Genomic DNA, 27,870 nt, shown 5'->3' on the forward strand with positions numbered 1-27,870 from the left:
GTCGATGGAGAGCGGGAGCCATGTTGTTGTCGCTTCGTTTTGGGTGACAACCGCTGCACTCCGGGTTGTCAAAGGGTGCCCCTAAGAGTGCCCGAAAACACGCCCCTCGGACGGACGAGAGCGAGCGGCGAAGCGCGCCCCGGAGCGGAGCTAACCGCGGCGGAGCGGACGCTAGAGAAGTTAGCTGGGGGCTAGTTAGCGTTGTTCCGAGCAGCCAGGTATCAACAGGGATGCGATGTCGGGACCCGCTCCTTGAAGTACTCCGCTCATGCCCTGTGCTGCTCCGTTCGCGGGCGACAGCTGCAATGTGTGGGATTTAATGTGATTTATTTATTTTTTTCCTCCGCGAAGGTAATGTTAGCTTGCTAACTTACTCCTTTGTGAAGCTTGCTAGCTGTTAGCTAGCATGCTGACAGCCGTTGCTAGCTGAGTTGACTCCCAACTCCGCGTTACTTTCGGACAGCTGGAAGATAACTGAAACCGATGCACAGCGATCTTGATATGGCGATTAATCGATGCTATCGGTTCGCCTGTCCGACTTCCAGAGGAGCAGCTCATTGGCTCGCAGCGTAGCTTTCCCCGCCACCGTTCCCACCTTTCTGCTCTCTGGCTGCTCGTCCACTACCCCGGGTCCAAGCTGGCGGCCCTCCGGGTGGAAGCGGAGGAGAAGGAGCTGGGGGCCATGGCCTGGGTGCTGAAGATGGACGACGCCACCATCGAGTCGGGGCTGGTGCACGACTTCGACGCCAGCCTATCGGGCATCGGGCAGGAGCTAGGGGCTGGAGCCTACAGCATGAGGTGAGATGAGAGGCATGCCCCTCCTGCAGAATGCCCCGGGACGCTGCCCCTCACACACAGAGAGTGCTCCTGCTGTGACATCCGAGAAGTTTGTTGAACTAAGGCTCCTTGTGTGTGGCATCCCCTTTGTGTGGAGTGTGGATTGCCCCCCCCCCCCATTGTTTGGGGGATTTGGAGTGGGGCTGTATCAGCAGGGTGCCATGATCCAGGACGAGGATTAATTCCACTACTTACTGTGTGCCACAAGGAGAGGCGATATTATTTCAAGAGTGGTCATCCTTTGAGTGATAATACCTGCTTTGGTGAAGGAGTGCAAGAGGAAAGGCCAAACCTCACCTTGTGGTACAGTGACTCTGGGGAAGCAGGCGTGATGTCATATTTACCCCCTAGGAGTGTTTTATGACCTTGTCAGTTCCTCCTCGTCCCTTTCCTCATCAGACCCACTGAACAGGAATAGTGTGTTGTGTTCAAGCTGTCACTTGGTTTCAAAATATTGTGCTTTTCTGCAAATGGATCGTGACAATCTCATGTTTGTTTGTTTCATAATTGATTTAACGTTTATTTAATCACGGAGGACTAATCACAATGGTGCCCTGAGAAAAGAAGCCTACAAGCACATGAAAAGGCATGTGCAGAGCAATAAACTATACAGGATAAAATGTTTGATGGTGCTCAGTCAGCAATTACAATCAGCAGCAGAGTTTACATTTTAAGCGTAAAAGAGCATCATTAAACCATGCTGCATAAATATTTCTAAAAACATGATTCTTCTAGTAGTAAATTGTTGTATTGGCAATTTGAACTCATCAGAAGCTATTTTGAGGAGTATATGCACAAATGGTATTATTAGACTAATTTAATCATGAGTAGTCTGAAAACCCACATCCATACACAGCAATAGAGAAGAAACACAATGCTTATTTGTTTAGCAATGATTTTTAATTAAATAAAAGAACACGTTTCTGTCTATGTGGAGAGAGTGAAGTCCATCCAAATTTAATATAGAGAAAGCAGCGATGTGTTCATGTGGATGTGGAGCCACCATGAAAGTGTTTACATGTTTGCTAGGTTGTGCTGCGTGCACGCAAGGATTCCCAGGGAAAAAGTTGTGCATCAGCAGGTAGTGGCCTGTGCGTACATATTGTGTTGTGTGTTGGCGAAAGGGAAGGGCCAGAAATGTTTCTCGCGTGACAATAAGGGTGAGAAGTTCCCAGGCGGGCCCTTATCAGACGCCTTCCTCCGGCGATCTGCATTTAGTTTGCCTTTATTTGCAAGTGATGTGTGTGTGTGTGTGTGTGTGTGTGTGTGTGTGTGTGTGTGTGTGTGTGTGTGTGTGTGTGTGTGTGTGTGTGTGTGTGTGTGTGTGTGTGTGTGTGTGTGTGTGTGGCCACATTTGGACTCAGCAGCTGGTGGGTACAGTAGGAACGGAATGTCTCGCTGTATGTCAGCGGAGCCGGCTCCTCGCATTTCAGGACCAAGATGCAGTTTTGCAGGGAGCGCGTCCAAAGAGGGCCCGACCCTCCAACCGGCATTTAGGCTGACGCTGTCTCGTTGGCAATGCACAGAGAAAAGCAACAGAGATGCAACCAGGAGGGGGAAAGCCATGCGATAAAAGAGAATAAAAACCATGGTCTGGTGTTGGTGGAACAAGTGTGGTCTGAAAGAATTTCTGAAAGTGTTGAATGAATAGCTTGGAATTTGGCTCCGGCTCATGTCCAGCTACAGACCCTCTGTCTTGAGATGCCAGGGTTCAAATTCTTTGACACAAATAGGAGACAGTTCCTGTGAAGTCACTGTCTAAGAACTGCACGCACAAAAGAAGAGTTGACTGTGTGTGTGGGTGTGTGTGTGTGTGTGTGTGTGTGCGCGCACACGCACCAGTTCTCTGGGTGTGTTGTTCTTTTGTCAAGCTGTGACTTCGTGCAGAGCAGTAACCTCTTATCTCTGTTTGATCACTGACAAGCTACTTCTCTGGGACTTAGTGTTTTATTTTATTAAATTTTTATTTTTTTCAAAAACATAGGTAGATTATTATCACTGTGGCTTAATTGTTGTGTCAACCCAAGCGGCTTATTACTGAAATCTCCATTTTAATACCTTGCAGTATTTTTGGTGGGTTTTTGGCGAGTCATTTCTGCCTTGGAAAGCAAGAAAAGCCGGTTTGGATGTTCATATTTATTTATTTATTTATTTTTTGGCCAGTTTCAATTTTAACCCTTAGCACCAGTCAAAGACTTAACAAATTTATCAATGATAAAACATGTGGTAGTGCTTGTTGATGTTATTCATGCTCTAGTTTGTTGAAATGGGCAACAGCAAATTTCATGAGAACCCCCCATTTCTCTCGCTGTTTTTTTGAACCACTTACAAATTTTTACGTATTCAGTTCATCTGACTTATCTGTTCCTCTTTTTTTCTTGTACCTCCCTTTTATCTCTCTTTCTCGCTCGCTTTCTCTCACCAGCGATGTGCTGGCTCTGCCCATCTTTAAGCAGGAGGACTCCAGCCTGCCCCCTGAAAGCGAGACCAAAAACCCCCCATTCCAGTATGTGTTGTGTGCCGCCACCTCACCTGCCATCAAGCTGCAGGACGAGACACTCACATACCTCAACCAAGGTGAGACGCAGCCAACGTTGTGCGACTCTGGTTGGCCGCTACCGCAGAGTGGTTACCAGGTGTTGCTCTGACAGTTGCCTAGTCACCTCTGTACCGTTCCTTGTCTAACTGTTTATTTTAATGTAGCCAAATTTATTGTTTAATGACTCAGTGCACTTGCTGAACTGCTGAGTGGGAAGTTTTACACCCGCCAGCTCAGCCATCTCATTACGTTATTGTCAAGATGGATGAAGTTTAGTTTGGGGGGTGGGGATCTGTTGCAATGCTGTTGGCGAAGTGCAGAAGAAGTTTACCCCTTGGAGAAACCTCAAAGGCCGAAAGGTGCGTTTTGAGGTTTGAAGAGCCCCCAGACCTTGATATCTGGAGTCGAAAAAGTATTTTTAATGCAGTACGCTGACGTGATAACCTGCATGATATAGTTATGTATGAGCTCTTCTTGTTGCCACCGTCTTTGTTAAGGTTTTGTCTTGTTTAACCTTCTCACTCTCTCTCTTTCTCTCTCTCAGGTCAGTCTTATGAGGTGCGGATGTTGGACAACAGGAAAGCAGAAGAGTTACCAGAGCTGAACAACAAGATGGTTAAGGTGAGGTCAGTAAACCAGATGGAGGAGTATGGCATTTTAGTTGGAAACATTGTGTGTGTGTGTGTGTGTGTGTGTGTGTGTGTGTGTGTGTGTGTGTGTGTGTGTGTGTGTGTGTGTGTGTGTGTGTGTGTGTGTGTGTGTGTGTGTGTGTGTGTGTGTGTAGAGCACAGTGCGGGTGGTGTTCCATGACCGTCGGCTACAGTACACAGAACACCAACAGCTGGAGGGCTGGAAGTGGAATCGCCCCGGCGACCGTCTCCTTGACATTGGTACGAACATCTGCAAACTGTCTTTGTTCTTTTTTTCATCTTGTGTTTATTTGAGTTAATGTAAAAAGGGGGATTACTTTATGATCTACTGATCTCACAGTTTCATGATTATTACTGGGGAGTTTAATTATGACTTATGATGGAAAAATACACAATTAAGACTTTTATTGTGTTTTTCGCAGTGTTTCTTCTGTCTCGTAAATTGAAAAATGTCAGCCTGCTTGATATTAAAAACATGCCTTTGTAACCTAATAATGATAATCATCGTCCAACTTGGAAATGTGGGGTATTTGTTCCTGAGTAAAAGGTGGGTTTATCTTGACACCAGTGAATGGAATGGTGGCAAGTGCCAGTTTTGGGATGTGAAATGTTTGTGTCTGCAATGCTGTAAAATAACAAAAAAAGTAAATTCTCATTGAGCACTGCTCTAGGGGTCAGAATATTCACCAACAATATGGTGAAACTTGGTGAAAGTTAGAAATTAATGGAAATATAATGGGAATAAAAAGGTATTATTTGCACAGGCTATATGTATCTATCATATCATATGCAGATATGAATATTAACCTTTTACCATATTATGAGCAGACATAATTTCAACTCTTCTAATAGAAATGTTTTATTCTTTCATTGAACAACAAAATATTCCCTTTCGTCATAAATCTGCGAAATTGGAGAAGCCTGTGTTTAGCTGGCTCCACATACAAATGCCATATTCACATTAATATTTTGAGATGCTGAAATCTGAAACTGTATGTCTTTTCTCATACGTAACACGTATCAGGCTATGTTTTGAATATCCCCTGTTTAAATGACAAATTCAGAGTGCAGAGGGGCATTATGCAATTTACCTATACCTTTGCCCTGTTCAATGAGGTCAGATTATTTAGCTTAATTTGGGGTGTTTTCGGACCAGAGGAACCTTTTCATGGTTCTAAGAACAGTTGGAGGACCCCCCCCCCCCCCCCTTTTTTTTTGTGTCCGATAGATTAGATGTAGTTCTTAGAACGTCATTTTGAGGGATTTTCTTTAGCTCCTTCATCCGGGTACGTACTCTGCTCGTAATTGCACAGTGATTGGTCCAGACGTAAGTTTACGTTGATTGGTCAACACATAAGCCAATGCAGCACGGCAACCGCCATATTTAAAACCTGTGCAAAGCCTTAGCACTTAACGACAACAAGAATAATAATAAAATACATTTGAACATCTCCTTTCCACAGCATCCTTCATCTTGATGTTGTATGTCGCGCAGAAAATGACAAATGTCGCGCAAAAGTGATACAAACAGCCGGCCTTCCGCTGTCACTTCAGAGTTCCTATTGGTGGTGCGAATGCTAACAGAAAAAAAAGCCCTTGAAGGTATGTAGTACTCAGTGGAGCTCCCCAGTGGGCAGTTCCTCTCACGGAGTCCCCAGAACTGTTTGGTCCGAAAACGCCTCTGGTTGGTATCTCTGGATTCCAGATTCTTGGTTCTGGATTCGTAATCTCTAGTTTCATATGATGCTGCTGTCTATGCACTGCGTTATGATAGAGTGCTCAGCATGAGAATGCACGGTGCATGCAGGGAGTTAAACGGGATGCTTGCAATGTACATATATACTGGAGCATTTTTCCTCCAGCAATTTTCCTCAAAATTAGGTTAGCCAATATAAGGTACATTTGGCAATATCCCTTGGCAACCCTACACTGCACTGCTCTCAACTGCTCTGGGGTGAGCTGAACAGATTTTAGGCTGTCCGAAGAGCACCAAGGTTATTTACTAGAAACTATAGAAAGTGACACAAACTAACTGTTTCTGCTCCCGGTTGAGGCAATGTGGTTTTTATTCTTGAGGTTGACTTTGAAGGACTTATTATAGATACCACTATAATAAAAAGCCACTATGTGCTCCGTGCCTCGGTCCAATACTTTGGAGGTTACTTTCTGAGTGAAAAACTTTATTCTGATTGGCTTTCGGAGGTTTTTTTGGTGATATCATTCAACAGTTTATATTTTTGTCTTTTATAATTCGCAGTGTAAAGTCTTAGTGTCTGTATTTTTGAGATGTAGAAATAATTGAGTGCTGTATTAGAATGTGGAAACTGGAGCTGCGTGGTAAAATATGTGTTTGTGACAGATATCCCCATGTCTGTGGGAATCATTGAGCCCAAGACAAACCCCTCCCAGCTAAATGCTGCCGAATTCCTCTGGGACATCAACAAGAGAGCCTCTGTCTTTGTACAGGTACCACCCAAACACACCATATTTCCTGGCATGCCATCTGTTGGGTGTGCCGCCAAATTTCAATATTAAACAACTATTATAATCTTCCGCACGCACACGATTTCTCTGTTGTGCCATTTTCTGGGTGTGGCAGATCTGTATCAAGTCCCTTAATACACACACACACACACACACACACACACACACACACACACACACACACACACACACACACACACACTCACTACTGGTTCCTGTCTGCAGGTGCACTGCATCAGTACAGAGTTCACACCAAGGAAGCATGGTGGGGAGAAGGGGGTTCCCTTTAGAATCCAGATCGACACCTTCACCCAGGCAGACGGTGGGGAGTACACTGAGCACCTGCATTCGGCCTCCTGCCAAATCAAAGTCTTCAAGGTACAGTGATACATACACATACTTTTAGGTTACCCTCCTACAGGGCAAGAAGGCAGTATTCTATTCTTTGTGCAGTCGTCCTCCCCTTCTAACTTTCCTCTCTCTGGTTGCCATCAGCCAAAGGGGGCCGATCGTAAACAGAAGACGGACAGGGAGAAAATGGAGAAACGCACCACTGCAGAGAAGGAGAAATACCAGCCTTCTTATGATACCACCATCCTATCAGAGGTCAGTGTGGGGGCTCCTCTTCCCTGCCCAGTGCCATATTTTCACCAGAATGAACAGTGGTTATTGTTTTTTCTCAAAAGTGCAGAACAACTACGGTCAGGGATTTAAATTAATCTGGCAAATATGTAGTCAAATTTCACAATATGTTTGCTAACAGTGCCCACCAACTGACTTACAATATGACCTATTCCTTTGTCACTGCTGCCAAAGTTCATCTTCTTAACCAATAAGATTATATTATTAAATTGTGTCCAGAATTCACTCGATTGGTCATTAGAAAGCACATTGTCATTAATAACGAAGTAGAGTGAGAGTTTGTGTACTGAGTTTGTGTGTAATGCCATTGAATTGGTACGGAGGCCCTGATGTGCAAAACACGGCAACAAATAACAAAACACAGCAACAAATCATAATAAACAGCACCAAACCAGGAAACACAATGACAACTCACAAAGCACAACACCAAATCAGAAAACACAGCGACTTTAGCTCTGTCTCCTACAGGAAAAGGTGGTGCCTATTGACAAGGAGGATGGTTACTGAACCGCACATAACATCACATAAGTACTGGCCACTGCCCATGTCACTCAAGGCATTCCAATATATACTGCGTTGGCAATTTGATGTGCATCTGTGTTGTCGCCATATTGGCACGGTCAAGATCCTCTTGTAAAAAACGTGTAATGAGAGGCGCAACTTCTCTACAAAATGGACTGTAAAGATGGAGGTACACTTAAAAAGAAGTAGAGGTTTTTGACCAAAAAGACACCTTCAGAACAAGATTGACACGGTGATCTGGATTCTTGCAGTGTTCTCGATGCAAGACCCTGAGGCAAACTATGTCCATGTCATTTGTCTTTTTCTCATTCATTTCTCAACAAGCTTGTTTTTTCGGAGCTGCAACATTCGGAGCATGTTTTATAGACACGGTATCTCCTCAAATATAAACTGGTACTCAATTTAAAAAAAACTAAAGTCCGAGTGTTTTTTTTGTTTTTTTTCTTCTTTGTTTTTTTTTCCTCTTTCTCTCCTCTAGGGCTGGGCCGCATCCCCTGCAGTTCCTGTGTACCAGTTTTACTGTGTTTTTATATTAAATGTATTGTTTTCCTTCGTTTCTACTTGTATGATACAAACATTTTAAACCCAACTAAAGGACATTCCGCCTTGGATCAGGACAGTGGATTGCGTTATGGAGAGAGAGAGCGATCTCTGGTCCACTGTGTGTCCCGGCCGGTTACATTTCTCTGAACAAAAAAAATTATGCAAGTTTATTTTATATGTATTTCTTTTTGAGGAGCACTGCACCCAGACGGCAGTTAAGGTAAATATAAGCCCCTGTCATTATTTGAGGAAATACAGTTACTGTCAACAAATAACACTGAGTTTGATTTCCCCCTTTTTTTCTCTTCTTTTTTTTCAGCTTTTTTTTTAAAGCAAAGCCACCAACTCCTCTTGCTGTCACGTTGGTGCTTTTTTCACCACCGAGTTCTAGCTGAGTTCTTATGGAGTATTCTGTCACGGTGTTCTGGGACATGTTCTCTGTGGTACTAACGTCTTTTGTTCTTGTGTCTTTTTAAGTGTACCTCCTGCTTAACTCACTTTATTTTGAACAGATTTTCATAAAATTTGGTTGATTATAAACGTGAGGAATTGCACATGATACCGTTAATTATTTAAATTAAATTCAGTTACTAGCGGTGGATCTAATCAGTTCTCTGCCAAAACATTATCCTTCTCAATAGCCACAACTTCCTCTGGGACATGCAGGCTCCGAACTATGAATAGGCAAGTGTAAATTATTTAGAATTTCAACTTTTATTATTTTTTTTCAAAAATGTAGATTTCTAATCTATTATATTGCTATGAAGCTGCCTGGTTGCTTGTTACTGTATTGATAATTAAATATATTCATTAATAACATAAACAAGAATATTTTATATACAACCCAGGACACGTATGAGAAAGTCCACTTCTGCACGCTGGACAGTTTCACAATGTCACAAATATTGTTACTCTCAAGTGACATCTTAAGACACTGACACATACAATGTAATAGTGTAATATAATACAATACTACAATACAGTACTATAATATAAGAATACAATTCTACAATACTATAATATAATAATACGGTACTAAAATACAATACTGTTAAGATAATACAATACTATAATATAAAATAAAATACATACAATATAGTGTGTCAAGTGTTTGAGGCCAATGTTCTGGGGTACAAAACATATTCTTGTTTATTTTATTAATTAATTTAATTATTAATAAAATAACAGGCAACCAGGTGGCTTTATAACAACATAATAAATACAGAAATCAACATTTTTGGAGAAACTCAAAAACTGAAATTTTTTATAATTTACCCTTTCCATTTCAGAGATAATTATAGACACTATAATCACAGCAGTCTACATAGCTCCACAGGCGGATAAAACACACTGGTCAATAACATGTTATTGATGGACTAAAGAACCCCACCCTGAGGCAGGGGTTCTATTGTTGGCGACTTCAATAGGACTTATATGAGGAAAGTTTTGCCTAAATATCACCAGCACATTAACTTTCCTACCCGTGGTGATCCATTCTTCTCCCAACCAGACAACACAATGTCTTAAACAGGAAAAAGTGGTTCTTCGGGCAGTTCAATGCTGGACTGAGGAAGCCATTGCTGGCAGATGTTCTGTGTTGCAGCTGATGTGGACGTTGATAAATACACAGACTCTGTTTCAGCCTACATCTCTTAAGTGCATCGATGATGTGGTTGCAAAAGGTAGTGTTAGGACTTTGTCCAACCAAAAGTCCTGGGTGAATGGTGATGTCTGTGCTAAGCTCAGAGCATGGTCCTCTGCTTATAGCTCTGGGGACCTGGAGGCTCTGAGGAATTCCAGTTAACTACCACAGCTCCGACCCCAGACACATATGGTGCGAGCTTCGATCCATCACATACTGTAAAGGGAGAAATAGCTCTCACCGATGAGCTCAACGGCCACATGGTTTGAGCCGAGCAACACCATTCCTACTCGGAGGCTAGCTGAGGACCAGCAGGACTCAGTCCCTACCTATGGCTGACGTGAGGCAAGCTTTTAAAAGAGTAAACCCACGGAAGTCACCAGGGCCAGATGAGATTCCAGGCCGTGTACTCTGAGGGTGCACCGACCAGTTAGCGGAGGTATCACCTCTATATTCAGCCCTCACCTGCTTCAAACAGACCACCATCATCATGAAGTGCTTTGAGCGACTAGTCAGAAGCCACATCTGCTCCAGCCTTCCTGACACCTTGGACCCCCTTCAATTTGCATACCGTTCCAACAGATGTACACAGTCCTCTCCCACCTGGGTAAGGGAAACATATAAGTGAGGATGCTGTTTGTAGATTACAGCTCAGCGTTCAACACTTTTGTGCCCAAGCTCGGGATCCTGGGACTTAACACCTCCCTTTGCAACTAGATCCTGGACTTCCTAATTGGCAGACCCCATTTGGTGAGAATGGGTAACCTCACCTGCTCTGCAGCAATGTTCCCTCTAATTTCTCATGTGTTTGGGCACACACACAAGCTCCCTGAGTACACTGAGGATCACTGTGAGCAACATAAGATGTGTATGCTGTGGTCACACACCAGTATCACACCTGTTATAAACCCGGGATCATAGCAAGTTACATGGCCTATTAAAAGAATCAAATTACAGCAGCAATTTCCATTAGTTTACTTTTAATATAAGTGATTTGGTCCACTTAAAATAAAAAAGACAAATCTTGTTGTTCATGAGATGTGTAGTATGTTATATGTGAGAGTCCTGTTTTGGCCTGGGTGAGGTCCAGTTGTGGCCTGGGTGAGGGTCTTGCTCTTGAAGAAATGAGACATATATACAGTACACCTTTCAGACATAACATTTTTACACATTTTGCACAATGACATGTGTACTGTAACTTGTGATACAGTATAAAATCCTGTAAATCTTTGTCTGTAAAATATCTAATTACACAGGTTTTTTTTTGCATTTCTACTACCCATAAATTACACTAGAATATGCACAAATCTGACTTAAATTTTACCTATTTTTCACGTCTGTCCTTCTCAGTTCTCCAATGGTTGTACACTTTGTCTAGGTTGATGGCTCTGCCTGCTTCTTGCTTTGACTTTATGCGCATCAACAGGTTCAAATGTGCCACTTAAAGACGATTTCTGGATGCTGTTTTGATATGGTTCATTAAACTAAATCCTCTTTCACAATCGGCACTGGATGCTTGAAATGTAGCACAAATATCCACAAGCTGTGAGATCTCCTTTAGCTCCTCACATCTAAGTGCTGCAGCCACCATATCAGGGGATGGTAGCTCAGGAGGTAGAGCTGGTGGTCTAGTGATCCAAAGGTCGCTGGTTCGATCCCAGGCTCCTCCTGATAGCATGCTGTAGTGTCCTTGAGCAAGACACTTAACCCCTAATTGCTCCTGATGGCTGCGTCCGTCGGTGTTTGAATAATTGTAAGTCGCTTTGGATAAAAGCGTCTGATAAATGACTAAATGTAATGTAATGTAATCTGAGAATGAGCTGATTGACCCTTGTTTAAGTTTTTGCTTCATTATGTACTTGGAATTCAGCATATTGACTGTTAATGGCCTCCATAGACTGTGGGTGGTGGAGAATGGCCTCATACTTCTTTGCCAGTGGAGAAATGTCTGCTGATCCATGGTCAAAACTGATGTCTGAGCTCAATGCTTCAATGTCAAATGCAGACCACTCCTTTAAATCATCTTCTAGAAAACGAGCATCCATGCGATCACGGAGCTTACTAATAAAAAGAGTAATCTCACCAGTATTTCTGCCATCAGCTGATGCGGTCCCCATTGCCTCTTTGACACTGTCGCTCCACTGTACATACTTCTCCTTCAAGTATTGGGAACACAACTTCTCAATCTTTGCTCTTGCAAAACAGTGTCCTTCCATCACAGTCAGGTTGCGTCTTGAAAAGAAAGGCAGAGTTGAGCCAGCTCACCCAAAACATCTCCCAGAGCAGTGACAGTAACCTTGAACTTTGAATCACTCAGCTTTTTGTAGCAGTCCTTTGCCACTGGATCTCTGTTATCAGTGAATTCTCTTTTGTAGTATTCTTCAAGCACAGTGTAGTTCCTCAGAACAGCATTCACAGCTTGGTGCCGCGACAGCCATCGCACTTCGTTCAGAGGCCTGAATGACAGTGTATCTTCATCAAGAATCTTTGCTAGGTTCTCCATTTTGCCCCTCTTCACAGTGGACCGAGAGAAAGTGGAATATACAGTTCTAAGAAAGGTTTCCACATCTCGAAACAAAGGCACATCTTTCCAGGCATCATCAATGCCCAAGTACTCTCTATGGGCCACACAATGTTGTTCAGTTAGGTGTGGTATTTGGCGCTTTAACAAAGCCGCAACTCTGTTGTGTTTTCCTAGCATTGCTGAGGCACCATCGGAGGTCAGCATCACCATTCTCTGTATGTCCAGTCCACGTTTGAAGTAAAACTGAGTTATTGCTTGCACAATATCCTTAGCAGTGCATGCTGTCAGCTGGATGATGCCACCAAACACAGTTTTATAGTTGACATCATTTTCCTCCCTGTATTTAATATATAAGACTAGCATTTTGTGTACTGTTATGTCTGTGCTCTCATCTACTATCAGGGTATGCCAGGGTGCATTTTGAACATTGCACATAGTGCAGAATGAGATCTCATTGATTGAGTTCACAAATTCAAAGGCATAGTTTTTGCTTCGCCAGCTTACTGGTATACTCACATACTTTGCCATGTGATCGTGGATTTGTTGAACTGACAGCATTGATGCATTCATTTTGATGGCAAGTAAAATATTGTCAATGAGAACTATAACTTGCTCAGAGTCCGATTATTTATTTTTTTGTGTGTAACAGCTCGTTCCTTTTCTCTCTGTCTTTTGCGCTCTCCCGCAATAATGTACCAATCCCCTTTCCCATCTTGAGTCTTCGTAGAATTCCAACAGCATTCAAATAATTTTTCTGCTGAATGTGACGCTTGAGGTAGTCCAACTTCCATTCATTCCACATTTTCCCCTCCGAAAACTCGCTTGCTACTTTGGCTTCGCTGCATGTTTTGCAGAGCAAACCTTTCTCACTCGAAAAAGAAAAAATCTCACCCAGTTTCAAAGCTTGTTCTTCTGTTTGCACATACTCCGACAGCCATTCTATCTTAAAAGAAGCGCATTTCTTTTTTACTTTGGCTTGGTGAGTGGATGTGCCACTGCCCATTCGCTTAGCCATGATAAGGGGTTAGCATTTGTGTCTCTTAACCCCGCCGCACTGTTTACCTAGCTAACCTGCACGGCGCATATGGGCAAGGCACGTACACAAGCACTGTCAATGCCATGATTGGCTGCGTAGCGTAAGTGAACCGTATCATATCATTGGCTGGACAGACACCTGTCACTCACTGAGTTACATTGCAAAATGGTACAGAAGGTACAGCAGCTGCTCCGCTGCTGGTTCCAAAGGCCCTCCATAGGGTGGTGAAGACAGCGGAGCGGCTGCCATCTCCTCTCCGTGCAAGGTTTCTACCACACATGATGCCTTAGTAAAGCACGAAAAATCATAAAAGACTTGCCATATTTTTGATACTTTTGCCCTCATTTGCTGACTCTTTAGCAATTCAGTATCTTCTTTCAATGCCTTCTATGTAGTTGTCGCTTGCCTTGTCAAAAGAATTTCACTGTTCAGAGTGACCCTGTGTTATACTGTAGATTTGAAAATAAAAATGACTTTGATCGGAGCCTGCATGTTCCATAGGAAGTTGTGGCTATCCAGAAGGTTAGTGTTTTGGCATAGAGCTAATTAGATCAGCCCCCAGTAACTTAATTTATTTCCAATAATAAGTAATATAGATTATACAATAAGTTATGAGTATCATGTTCAATTTCTCATATTTATAACAAACCAAATGTCATGAAAATGAGTTCAGAATTAAGCGAGTTACAGTAAATTTTGTAGAACTCTGCATCTGACATTGTATTTGTATACTAGCGGATCTTGACCACCCTAATATGGAGACCACGCAGACGCACATCAAATTGCCAACGTGGTGCCAATGGGTGTGCCTTAAGTGACATGCACAGTGGCCAGTACTCATGTGAGGTTTGGGGCTGACCAAACCTGAAGATATCCCATAAATCATTTGATCAGCGACAATCCTCCTTGTCGATAGGCACCTACCTTTTCCAGTAGGAGACAGAGTTAATGTCATTGTGTTTTCTGGTTTGGTGTTTTGGTTTGTTATTTGTCATTGTGTTTCTGATTTGGTGCTGGTTTTTTTTATTTGTTGTTGTGTTTTGTTGTTTGGCTTTGTTTCACTTTACGATCACCGTACAGTAGAATGCGTGCCTTGTGTCTATAAGGCTTGGGCCGATTTACGATTAAATCGTCTATTGGCGATTGATTCAGCGATCAACTCCATCCGTCTCAATTAACATTGATGACAGACGTTTTTTTGTATTTTTTCTTTTATCTGCCAGCAAAAATCAGAAGTGAAACAGTGTAAGTGCAGTTTACTGTGTTCTGAAACTGGAGCTGAGAGAGACCGGGGGGGGGGGGGGGGGGGGGGCAGCGGCAGAGGCTCTCACCTTCTACAGGCTCCGGTTCTAGATGTTTTGCCGCTCTGGGCAAACGGAGCAGCACAGCAGAGTTTTTTTTAGTTTCTCCTCCGGACAGCGGTGCGCACAGGCTTCCGTGCCTGTCTTTTATTTTAGATCTGTTTTAGTTTGTTTCCTACATGTATGAAACCAAATTTTTAAACACAACTGATTTAAGGGACTGTCCCAAATCCTTACTCTGTACTGTTCCAAAAAAAGGCACATCTCCCCGTTGCTTTCCGTTGCTATTAATTTAGTTAAAACAGGATGTTTTTGTGTAAATACTTTACTCCTAAATAATAAATCCTGCACTTTTGGAAGGAGGAGACACATTACATGCCACATTACATTATGTTCAATGCGTGCACGAACCCCACCGTGCACACACACGCGCCCCCGATAACGTCATGTAGATTTGGATGACTGGAATTTTGCACGATCGTCCGCACCTAGTGCGTATTTGTGTGCGTGTGTGTTTAGCGGCAGCTGGCTAACTGTGTGTGTGTGTGTGTGTGTGTGTGTGTGTGTGTGTGTGTGTGTGTGTGTGTGTGTGTGTGTGTGTGTGTGTGTGTGTGTGTGTGTGTGTGTGTGTGTGTGTGTGTGTGTGTGTGTGTAGATGAGGCTTGAGCCCATCATAGAGGATGCAGGCGACCACGAGCTGAAAAAGTCCAGCAAGAGGACGCTGCCCGCTGACTGTGGCGACTCCCTAGCCAAGAGAGGCAGCGTAAGCATTCGGCTCCCTTCCGCTTTGGCTTTTAGGGGCAGATTGGTGCAGCTTTGTTGCTCACCATGCTGTCTGTGATGGTGATGGAGGTTGATTCCCCCTCACTCACCTTGTTTGCACGATGAAAGGCTGAATCCAAACTTCTCTGCTCTTCTTCAACCCCTTAATTGTATTGCCTAGTGTAGCTGAATGATAAACTCTGATTGTCACCCCCCCCCCTTAAAAAGTAAATGTGTGTGTGCGCGTGCTCTCAGTGTTCTCCGTGGCCAGACAACGCCTATGTCAGCACCAACGAAGCAGCTGCCCCCACCTTCACCTCCTCTCCCCTCTCTACCTACACAGCCTCCTCTGTCCCAGACAGGTAATAGAATGGGCCATATCTAAAGTCTCCATCAATAGAAATTCTGTGCTTTTTTGTAATCTACATTAAAGAGATTTTATGATCACTGATCGGAAACCAGTCATCACACACAGCATAGAGCAGATTATTAGAATGTTATGGATGCAAGAATAGGGACGCAACTAAAAATAAAGGTCACAGTTATTGCAATTATTCAGTGGACGTTTTTAAAAAGTCCAATTTCCGAGTAAATATTGCCCTCTTTATTTCAGCGACTCCTCTTCTCCCAACCACCAGGCAGAACCTGCACCCAGCCTCAGCAGCACAGAGGTCAGTGTGAGCTATGCATAGACTACCACTAAACAGATGAGCATGTGGATATAAGTTCTCCACATTCCATCCAGATTTCCATCATTTTTACCACATTGCATTTTTGGGATTGATGTGGACTTTTTGAAAAGAGCTTGATCCCTCCAATTAAGTGTCTATATAGGTACACTAGTGCATGCCCATTCAAAATGTAAGACTCTTAAGACATTTTAATGGTACAGTTGAACAAAATGTCAATGATTCAGTCCTGTGTTTCACAATGGAAGCAGAAACGGACGGTTAGTCATACACAGGGGAAAGTCTGTGTGACTCAGTTGCAGAGCCCTGAAGGCCCACGGCTCGCTGTTTGAGGTTTATTGAAAGTTTATCAACATTACACATGTCGCGTATCCAAATTGCACCAAGTTTGACGACTGCATGTCCTTGGTTCCCCAGCAATACACCCGACACGTATGAAGTCTATCAGATGTACGGTTGTTGAACTAATCGAAGGACAGACAGACAGACAAGAGATACCTTTCTTTATAGTGAGATTTTAATTTCAAGCTCGACTGTGAAAGATGTTCCAGTAGATACTTTCGATGTTGAATGCATATTTAGATGACATAAATGCACCTTCTATCGTGCACTATAATAAATAAAATTTCCAACTCCTCAATAAATCAGTGCTTAATTTTCCAGAAAAATGCAACCCATTGCATATCTCGCTCATCTCCACCATCTTGAGCTTCACCAACTTCTAGTGTTTGATATAAAACATCTATCCGGTGTTACTTTAATGCACATGTTAAATATAACAGGACTTAATAGTATGTATCAAGGGGGTTAATTAAGATGAACAGGATATGACATTTTAAATACTGATCTGTCCTTTAATGTACTAGTGAGCTTAGTGATTCAGAAAAGAAAACTGGTCGGCTTCACATAACCGTTTCTTCCTTCACCATTTTTTCATCTTTAACCCCGTTGACCAGCTGGTTGGATAAGGTTTTCAGGGATGTTCTGGTGGATGGATTAGTGGAAATTAGTAAATGTCCATTAATGGCTCATCTCTGCATTAAAAATGAATTGTTGAACGGCTGATTAGATGGCCGCTGACAGATGAATGGCACTGTGAAAGAATAATAGACAGGCAGGAGGAGAGAAGAGAAAAGAGAAGAGCCTAGATTTATTCACTGACACCCTGTGTTACTGTTGTCCCTCTGCAGCAGCTGAGCCCCACAGCCTCCATCCAGGAAACTCAGAAATGGCTGCTCAAGAACAGGTTCAACTCTTACGCACGCCTCTTCACCCACTACTCAGGTACACACACATACACACACACACTGGGACAAAATAATGCACCTGTCTTTGTCACAGGGACACTGGTGTGAGAGCTTCATGTTTCCTCCTCGCCATGCAGGTTCTGATTTATTGAAGTTGACCCGGGATGACCTCGTCCAGATCTGTGGGCCAGCCGACGGAATCAGACTCTACAACGCACTCAAATCCAGGTGTGTGTGTGTGTGTGTGTGTGTGTGTGTGTGTGTGTGTGTGTGTGTGTGTGTGTGTGTGTGTGTGTGTGTGTGTGTGTGTGTGTGTGTGTGTGTGTGTGTGTGTGTGTGTGTGTTATCTTTATCTTTGAGTATTTTTCTAACTTGTGTGTGCAGGTCTGTGCGTCCCAGGTTGACTGTGTACGTCTGTCAGGAGTCTCTGAGTGAGAGCCCCCTGCTGGAGAGACGTGGCAACAGCGAGAATGGAGAGCACAGTAATCCCTCCAGTTTATACGGTACCAAGCTCTTGTGTGCACCAGCAGCAAAAAGTTAAAACAGGAATATGTTTGTCTGCAGGCATGTGTAGTGATATAGGGTATTTCAAGATAAACCTGTATTTTGTGTGTGTGGGCGCGCAGTATATCATGCTCTGTACCTGGAGGAGCTGACTGCGGCAGAGCTGATCCGCAAGATGGCGTGTGTGTGCAACCTTCCTCTTGGAAAGATTAACCAGGTGTACCGCCAGGGCCCCACGGGCATACACATCCTGCTAAGTGACCAGGTACACACACACACACACACACACACACACACACACACACACACACACACAGACACACAGGTGGACTGTACCATATACTGTTGTTATCTGACCAATAAAGCCCCTTTCCCACATGTAATTTCTAACATTGCTGGATTAAAGATATCCGGAAAAGGCAGTAGGTAATCATTCCCACATTGCCTCCTTTACGGAAAAGTTCTGTATGGAGTCTGTTCCCACATAGATGACTGTTACATATACATTACGTAATGGTTGCGTGGGAGGTGTCTAATATGACGCTAGACTAGGCAACAGAATCATTTTTTATTCCAGTGCTTCACTCTTCGTCTCCCCGCCCCACACTCTTCCCTCCGCTGACTGAGAGGGGACAGCGCCCAAGACGCAATAACCCAAACCCAATGTTATTAAATCAGTGTGATCATTTTCAACCTGTGCTACACTCTCTGCATCTGGAGAATCAACGTTCTCCAACGTTCTCTTCTGTGTTTGCTCGTTGCCTCCGGGTCAGCGCTGCGGTGCAGCAGGCGAAACACTTGTTCCTGATGTCAGCGAACTGCAACTGTAAAAGGCATGTCTAGGGTCTGAGTGGCATTTATAAGAAGAAAATTAATAGCATAAAGACCTGTCTCCTTAGAGACTGGATGTGTTTCAGTTTCTCCTTTTGGCAACCTAGCTCCACTGTTCGGATCAGACTCACCATTTTTCTATTTCTTCCCAAACACAAATCATTTTTAAAAGATTTGTACAAAATAAATATTCGTAAAAACTCGTAAAAAATGTTGTGCTTCATTTGGATTTGGCTCCACCCCAACTTTACCGCAACATTACTGCTTCCATTCCCACGGCCTTCCATTCACAGCCTTACTGGCATTTTGCCGGTATACTAAATTATACTAGGTTGAGAGTGGGGAAATTTACGGAACAACAGAAAACAAACCAACAACCAATCTCAAAACACAAACCAAAAACTAAAATCAAGACAAAAAGAAACCTCAAACCAATAAACTGGTTAATGTTGATTAAAACCCATCGCTAAAGTTTTCACAGGAAAGGGACTTGAACATGGAGAAACATTATGGCATGGTCTTTTACCTGAACTGCCAGATGATGGTGCCTCATTTCAGTAAAACATTTAAGTTGGAAATGGTTTAGAACTGTACCTTGATACAAGTTGAATTGAAAAGAAAAATAGGCTACTGGTCGTTGTTTACCCCCGTGCACTTGCCATAGGACTGAGGTCATACATCCACCCCTTTGATCCACAACCTGGGTGAATAGTTTTAAGGGGTTGGGCAATCGATTGGCAACAGTATGAAGTCAGACATGAGTTGGCGCTTAGTGTGGGGAGAGGGTAATAAGACAGAGGGCAGTGATGCGTTCAGGTGAAAGTTGTTTTCCCTCATGGGTTAAAATATGTCCCAGGTAGGTAACAGAGGTACACACTTATTCTAGTTTATCCTTTCTGACTTTGTGACCATTGTCAGCGAGGAAATTGAGAAGCACAAGAGTGTCTGTGTGACAGGCTGCAGCGGAGGGGCTGCAGAGAATAGGTAATCTACATATTGTAGGAGTGTAGAGCCAGTGGGGAGAGTTAGGGTGGAGAGGTTGGAAGCCAAGCAGGAATGGAAAATGGGGGGGCCGTCACAAAAGCCTTGGGGGAGACAAGTCCACGTCCAGGAGCTATTGATAAAAGGAAACCAAAATTGGCTATCGGGGTGGACAGGTACGGAAAAGAAGGCATTCTTAAGATCCACCACTGAGAAGTGAGTGGATTCAGGAGGGACACAGGTAAGAATGGTGTAGGGGTGGCCACCTCGGGAACGCAGGATACAAGGGCGGCGTTCACAAGCCGGAGGTCCTGGACAAACCTCCAGTCGGTAAATGTTTGACCATCTTTCAGAACGGCTTTCTTCATGGGAAAAATAGGGGTGTTCACAGAGGAATGAGAGATAGGAACAATAATCCCTTTCTTTACCAAAGAGTTAAAAACAGGTGTGATTCCAACAATAGCATAGGATGAGAGGGGATAATGAGCCTGTCGAGGGCGATAGGAACTCTTTGGGGTAACGACAGAAGGCTCGGCAGTCCTGATCACGCCCACGTCAGCCCTGTTGAGACCCCAAAGATTTTCAGGAACATTGGAGAGGTCTGCGTCTGCCATAAAGGCAACGGAGGTCGGAGCAAGAAAAGGAGGAAATCAGAGGAGTTGATTCCCCACTGGGACCATAGGAAGGTAAGAAATGTCCAGAGAGGGGCTGTATGCGGCGGAGAAGAGGTGGAAGTGGTCACCCAGTCTGCAGCCAGGAGCAATCCTCCTGCCATTCAACATGGGATGGGAGGATGAGGGCAAGGGGCGCTAGGGAGTGAGGTAGGGAGACCGAACAGGCGGCCACTGAGGAACTGTAATAGTAGCCTGTTAGATTCAAGATTTTTATTTGTCACATACATATACATACTTTCATACATATATGCAGTGAAATGTAATTGATAATGTAATTGTTAATTTGATGGGTGGGAGAGGTGAGCGGTCCCAGCGGGAGGTGTAGTCAGGGTCGGTGTGTTTGGGGGGGGGGGGGGGGGGGAAGGCGTCAGTTCAGTGTAGGGCGGAGGCAGACATGAACGAGGAGAAGGAAATGTTAATGTCAGATGCAGCGTGTTTTAGGAGGTTACTGGCATTGGTGGTGTCTTGTATGGCCCAGATGAGAGCTTTGGTTTCAGATTGGAGAAACACAGAGGCAGGTAGCGAGGGGGACACAACGGCTTTAAGCCATCTTTGGATGAAACCACACTCACGCCTAGTTGGTGCATAAGATCGCATAAGATTGCCATTGTTGGCGATCCTGGCTGTCCTGATTACCTTGGGTGATTGGCTGGACCAGCATCACCATCTGGCCTTTGTTTTCTCTTTGTTGTTTCGCCTCGGCCTTGCTTTGTGTCTTTAGGTGAACGCCAGGTTTGATTATCCTGCTATGGGTCTCGTACACGCCCATAAGGCAGCAGGCATATTGGGAGACTGTTTCATCCATTTTTTTGGGTGCACTGTGAGATGTGGGTCAGGTCCAGTTGCAATGGGAACACCAGAATGACTGTTCCCGTGATGCGGCTTACTAGGGTTCGGTAGGGGGCGTGGGCGAGCCAATGTAACGTGTTCGGCTCAAATTTTCCCTGATCAGTTCAGAGACCTTGTGGGCACCACACATCATCAGGGGGACACAAAGTGTTTCGGCGCTGGTCAGACAGTAGCTCGTGCACAGGGCTTCGAACTGGGGCCCCATTTTACACTGTTTCTGATGGGGCTTGTTATTCCTTTTACCGCTTCCCTTACACTGCATTCCAAATTATTATGCAAATGATATTTTTCTCTGATTTTCCTAAATAGTCGATGCAAATGACAGTCAGTATAATTTAAGTCATCAACCGTTAGGCTATAATTTGAATGTTATTGAACAAACCTCCCAATGATAACAGTATTTTTTTTTAAATAAAAAACTCAAAATGCACTGTTCCAAATTATTATGCACAACAGAGTTTCAAAACATTTTATAGGTTGTAAAGAACTGAAAATGGTCATTTGTTGATTTTGCAGCATTAGGAGGTCATATTTAATGAAATCAAAAGCTATTTCAATCAAAAACATCTTAACAGGCCAAGTTACATGTTAACATAGGACCCCTTCTTTGATATCACCTTCACAATTCTTGCATCCATTGAACTTGTGAGTTTTTAGAGAGTTTCTGCTTGAATTTCTTTACAGGATGTCAGAATAGCCTCTCATACATGAAGATGATTTTACTATGGAAGGCACGGTTCTTCTTTTTGTACCATGGAAGAAAGTGGTCAGTCAGAAACTCTATATAGTTTGCAGAGGTCATTTTCACACAGTCAGACCAGCTCCCTCCCCATGATTCCGGCCCAAAACATGACTCTGCCACCTCCTTGCTGATGTCGCAGCTTGTTGGGACATGGTGGCCATCCACCAACCATCCACTACTCCATCCATCTCGACCATCCAGGGTTGCATGGCACTCATCAGTAAACAAGACTGTTTGAAAATTAGTCTTCCATGTATTTCTGGGCCCACTGCAACCGTTTCTGCTTGTGAGCGTTGGTTAGGGGTGGCCGAATAGGAGGTTTATGCACAACTGCAAGCAGCACCAGCAGCTTCAAATACCTGTTCACTGCTTTGTAATGGCATTTTAGCAGCTGCTCTCTTAATCCGATGAATTTGTCTGGCAGAAACCTTCTACATTATGCCTTTATATGCACGAACCCGTCTGTGCTCTGAATCAACCACAAATGTCTTCACAGTACGATGAACACGCTTAAGTTTTCCCGAAAAATCGAATGCTTTCATACCTTGTCCAAGGCATTGCACGATTTGAGGCTTTTCAGCAGCAGAGAGATCCTTTTTCTTTCCCATATTGCTTGAGAGCTGTGGCCTGCTGAATAATGTGGAACATCCTTCTCAATTAAGAGAAAAGAAAGAGCCCTGAGACACAATACCATCCATGAGTTTAATTGAAAAACAAAAGATTAAATGTTTGACACTTAAATCCAATTTGCATAATAATTTGGAACGCGGTGTAAATCGGCCTCTGCCCAATTTGGAACGCGGTGTAAATCGGCCTCTGCCCAGGGCACACAATATACCAGGGTTGGGCCGTCGGATCCTGACACTTCCATCATGGGCAAGGTTTTGACCTCACCCGGGTCCTTCTGTCCCTCTTTCACATGGCGGTCCCGGAAGTTATAGGTGCGCCCCGTTAGTGTGGTGGGGGCGAGTGTGGTCCATCCAGTTGGTCCAGTTCCAATTCAGGTGAATTGTTTTGGGGTGTGGGTCGACGCCTTGAGGGATGGGAGTCCAGGTCCGGATCCGGGTACCCTCGCAAATGGAGCATGGAGAGAATGATACAAAGAGACATTAGGCTGATATGTTGGTGGAGCCTTTGTTCTAATATTTTTTATTCTTTCCACATTCCTCTTCCATATTCTGTCCCTGACAGTGTTTGTTCCCTTTTTTTCTCCCTTTTTTCAGCTTCGGTCAACCATTCTCCATATGCCCACCAATCTACTAGTTGTCCACCCTTTTTCTTTCCTCGTTCAACTTCCTCTTAACTTTTCTTTTAGCTGTTTTAGTTGATTAGTACTAAAACTTCCACCCAGCGGGAACCCGAGGTTCTCCCATTTATCTACTTGCGCGACCGTTCCTGGGTCTTTTTTTTCCATAAACTGATAAGGAGCAGCATTTTCTGGCCTTCTTTTATTGTCCTTTTTCTAACTGACTATTTCCTGAACCCATCGTGACTACAATTCAACAAATCCCGGCCGTTTGTTATGTTGGAGAAAATCCTCGGGATCACCAAGTTGTTCAGTTGTTGGAGAAAACCTGTCTTAACCCTGTTTTAATCAATTACTCAAAATTTCTGTTGATCAATTCAAGTATGATAACTGTTAAGACCTGTTTTAATCAATTACTCAATATTTATGTTGATCAATTCAAGTATAACAATTACCTTCGAGGTTCTCCGCGTGTTCGTTGATGGGTAGGAGCGTCAAACAGGGGACGTACCACGACTTTAGGAGTTGGTCATATTTATTGTCCGGCAGAATCCAAAAGTACAGCAGGGTCAGTTTGCCAAGTCTGAGCCAGCGGAACCGACGGACCGACCCGACGGACTAGACTGAACGGCCCCGAAGTCTCAGCCTCGTGGGGGCGACACACACACACACACAGACACAGACAGACACACACGTACGCTACTCACAAAAAGTTAGGGATATTTGGCTTTCGGGTGAAATTTATGGAAAATGTAAAAAGTTCATGCTACAGTGATATTATATCATGAAAGTAGGGCATTTAAGTAGAAGCATGCAAAGGTGATTTCCTCATCTCAAACAATTTATTGAAACAAAAGCCAACAACAGTCAATAACTTGTCATGTGCCCTTGAGCATCAATTACAGCTTGGACAACCACGTCTCATGCTGTTCACAAGTCGACTTATTGTCTGCTGAGGCCTGGCCCCCCACTCTTCTTGAAGGGCGGCCCTCAGGTCATTGAGGTTCTGGGGTACAGAGTTACAAGCCTCTACACGGCGACTCAGCTGATCCCATAGGTTTTCTGTGGGGTTCAGGTCTGGAGAAAGTGCAGGCCACTCCATTTGAGGTGCCCCATTCTCCAGCAGCCGTTCCCTAATGATGCGACCTGGATGAGCTGGAGCATTGTCGTGCATGAAGATGAAATTAGGCCTGTGTTGTTCATGCAGGGGCACAATGACTGGATTAATGATGTTATTCAGGTAGTATGGGCTTGTCACTACCATTCACAAAGTGTAGGGCAGTTCTGTATTGACTAGTCACACGTCCCCACACTGTAACACCACCACCACCACCAAAGGCTTGTCTGGTGACAACAGTGGCTGATGCATAGCGCTCTCCTTGATGTGTCCAACGTCGTTGACGGCCATCATTTCTGCGCAACGTGAATCGACTTTCATCAGAGAACAGCACTGAGGCCACTGGTCCCTCGTCAATGCTCCCTGGCCCATGCAAGACGATGATGCCTGTGCCTGGTGGTGTGGTCAGGTACCCTTGCAGGTCATCTAGCACGTAGACCACGCTGATGTAAACGGTTTTGAATGGTCTGACGTGACACTTTGGTGCCTCTCACCTCCCTTAAATGTGCCTGGAGTTGAGTGGCATTCATCATCCGGTTCCGCAGGGCACTGTTCAAAATGAAGCGGTGATCAGTGTGTGATGTGGCCAAAGGACGTCCACTTCTATGCCTTTCTGTGACTCCTCCTGTCTCTATGTATCTCTGTTGCAACCTGCTGATGACACTCTGTGACACTCTAAGCTCAGTGGCCACTTCCCTCTGAGAACATCCTGTTTGAAACCTTGCAATGCCGAGGTACTGTTGATCAGTTGTTAGGTGTCGTCTTGGTCTCATGATGTCAAAATGTGAACAGCATGATGAAGAGGACTGTTTAAATACCAATTCTAATTGAACCAGGAAATGTATTGGTCGATTCATGGATCAAACACCTGTTGTGAATTTTGCCGTTCAGCTCCTTGTTAGAGAACAGCAAGTTGTGCAAAAAGTACTGAAACATTGAACAGTTGGACATGTGCATTCAAAAGTTTAGAGAAGGTCAAATTAAGTTCACTTGTAAAAGTTATAGTGCATTTTAGGTTCATCCTGAAATTTCACCCGAAAGCCGAATATCCCTAACTTTTTGTGAGGAGTGTAAGTCTGAGACGCCCCCTGATCCTCCTTCCCTCGACCCTTATATAGTCTAATGTACTCGAGTGGTCACAAAAGGACATATGGATCACAAAGAACAATGTACGTGCAGAACAACATGTACGCAAGCGGAAAAGTACAGGAACAACATGTGCGCGACTGGTCACAAAAGGACATTTCCAACCAGAGGCTCGATATTATTTGGAACAGTTACGAAAAATGTATTACTGGACTCTAACCATAATTCCTAAACAGATAAGACCCTTGCGGGTGACTCGTAGTCTTTCTGTCCCAGACAGCTTTATTGTAATCGTAATACCCCAATATCGTGTCTGTGCTGGGACGCCCCGGAGTTCCACCGAAGGACGGTCCTCCAAACTAGGTTGTTTTTTCAGGCCTTCCGTCGTCGTTGGTCCTCCTGGACGTAGCTCAATCCTGTTCGTGACGCCAGATTATGTAACCGTAAAAATATGGGTTATTGAATATTTAAACAAAAGATGAGACAGATGCGAGTTAATTCTTGGCCAAGGGTCGTCACAGAGGCAAGCCCCGATACAAACAAGTCTCTGAGACGAACAGTTTATTTCAGGATGCACACAAGCTTATATAGTCATGGCTCAAATGATGACATGGGAAGGGTTCGTCATAATGTGACGATGTCATAATGTCACAAGCGATAGTGTGACTAGAACTGGTTTTAACTGGTTTCCACGGGAGTTGTTTATTGTGAGGAGTGAATGAACGAGAACTGGTTCTTGCTGGTTATCTATGTGCAGCAGAGTGTAACACAACTGCGTTTGATTGTATGATCACACAGTAATAGCGTTGTAGCTAATATATTGTAACAATAAGGTCTTTTTTTTTTACCTGGCTTAATTTGCATATGATTTACACACTTCCATCTACTGCCCAGCCTGTTGTGGCTTCATTGTAACTTGAATTACGTCCCAATATTTGCCTTTATATTGAAAATCTGGCACTAAGAATAAAGCTGAACTCTGATGCATTTACAGGTACTCCTCACTTAACCATCGAGTTTCGTTCCTAGGCCCAGGTTGTTAAAAGTGAATTGGTCAATAAGTGAGGACCCGTGTTATTTCACGGTAAGAGACGTGGCGAACGCTAGTGTAGTGAATACTGACAGACTGCGGGAATGAAACTGAGACTGAGAACGGTGATGCCAGTGAAATACTTGCCGCTGAGTTTCCACGCACGCAGCAGTATTGTAGGCAGCGTACAATACCGACTGGTCAGAGAGCTGGTCGTAAGTCCCAACAGTCATTAAACAGGTAGGTTGTTAAATGAGGAGTACCTGTATTATTATAGTAATTCAATGTGTCTGGTTCGACCAAAGTCCCTTCTCATCTTGCGTCGGCAGCAGCTCCATATCTAATTTGAACATCACAAAACTGTTTCCTTCTCTTCACAGATGGTTTACAACTTGCCTGACGAGAGCTGTTTTTTGGTCAGCTCTCTCAAAGGTAAGATCATCTCCCAGTTCATCTCCCGTGAATGAAATAGTCTATTCTGAACTTAATATGATGTGAAGATTAAGATAACACTTCATTCATCCTTGGAGGGAAATGTAGCGTGAAATAGATCTCACACGTGCACTCCTTTTTGCAGATGAACTGGGTGAAGGACTCCATCTAATCCTGAAGTAGAGAAGAAGTGACGTCGCCACCAACACTCCATCCTCTGTTTTGGAGCTGAAGCCTCCCTCTGTCTCCCCTCTCTCTCTTCCTCTCTCTCTCGCTCTCTCACTCACTCTCTCTCTCTCTCTCTCTCTCTGTCTCTCTCTCTGGTACTTCCTTTCCAACCTCTCTTTTTCACCCACGCTCTCTAAATGTTCAGATTGTTCGGTAAAAGGCAGAAGGAACTGAGCTCGGCCATGTAAATGTTAGAATCTGACATGGGTGCGTCCATTGTTTCATATTGAAAACACTATTAATAAAAGGGGAGGGGGGTCACGGGAAGTCAGGGGTGGCAGAGGGGGTTAGGAAAAAGCTTATAATGCATTATGTGCTTGTTTTATTTTATTTTTTATATTTGGGGTGTGCGGAAGGAAGGGAGGGCTGAAAGCTCCAGGGAAGGAAGGAAGGAAGGAAGGATGCAAGGGTTTTGCTTGGAAAACAGCGAAGTACAGCATTTGTTCTTGGGCTGGGCAATACTGACAAAATCAAATATCACAATAATTTTGGACAAATCCCGGTATTGATATTTTGGGGATTACTATTGGTGCTTTCATGAAACATTTACACACAACAAATATTTTAGAATGAATCATTAGAAATGTGGATATTATGACCAAGCAGGTAGAACAGTCAAAATTGCATTACTTTAATGTGATGCAGCCTTAAAGATGACATTTAATGATATCACTCTTGCAATAACCAAAAACCAAGACAATATCTAGTCTCCTATCACGATACTGATATTAT

At 43.8% G+C, this 27,870-nt stretch overlaps 1 protein-coding gene across 1 annotated transcript; it reads left to right on the forward strand.

Annotated features, from left to right (window-relative positions):
- ubp1 (upstream binding protein 1) lies at positions 1–27,431 on the forward strand. Its single transcript, XM_080007958.1, has 16 exons — positions 1–798; positions 3,263–3,414; positions 3,921–3,997; positions 4,161–4,266; positions 6,386–6,492; positions 6,736–6,888; positions 7,006–7,116; positions 15,376–15,483; positions 15,738–15,844; positions 16,096–16,153; positions 17,362–17,455; positions 17,556–17,646; positions 17,803–17,921; positions 18,045–18,187; positions 26,859–26,910; positions 27,056–27,431. Exons 1-16 carry the CDS (start codon positions 683–685, stop codon positions 27,091–27,093), a joined length of 1,632 nt encoding a protein of 543 aa, XP_079864084.1. The 5' UTR covers positions 1–682; the 3' UTR covers positions 27,094–27,431.
- The last annotated feature ends 439 nt before the right edge of the window (positions 27,432–27,870 follow it).

The sequence above is a fragment of the Zeus faber genome (assembly GCF_960531495.2).
Source record: "Zeus faber genome assembly, chromosome: 1".
Classification (NCBI taxonomy): domain Eukaryota; kingdom Metazoa; phylum Chordata; class Actinopteri; order Zeiformes; family Zeidae; genus Zeus; species Zeus faber.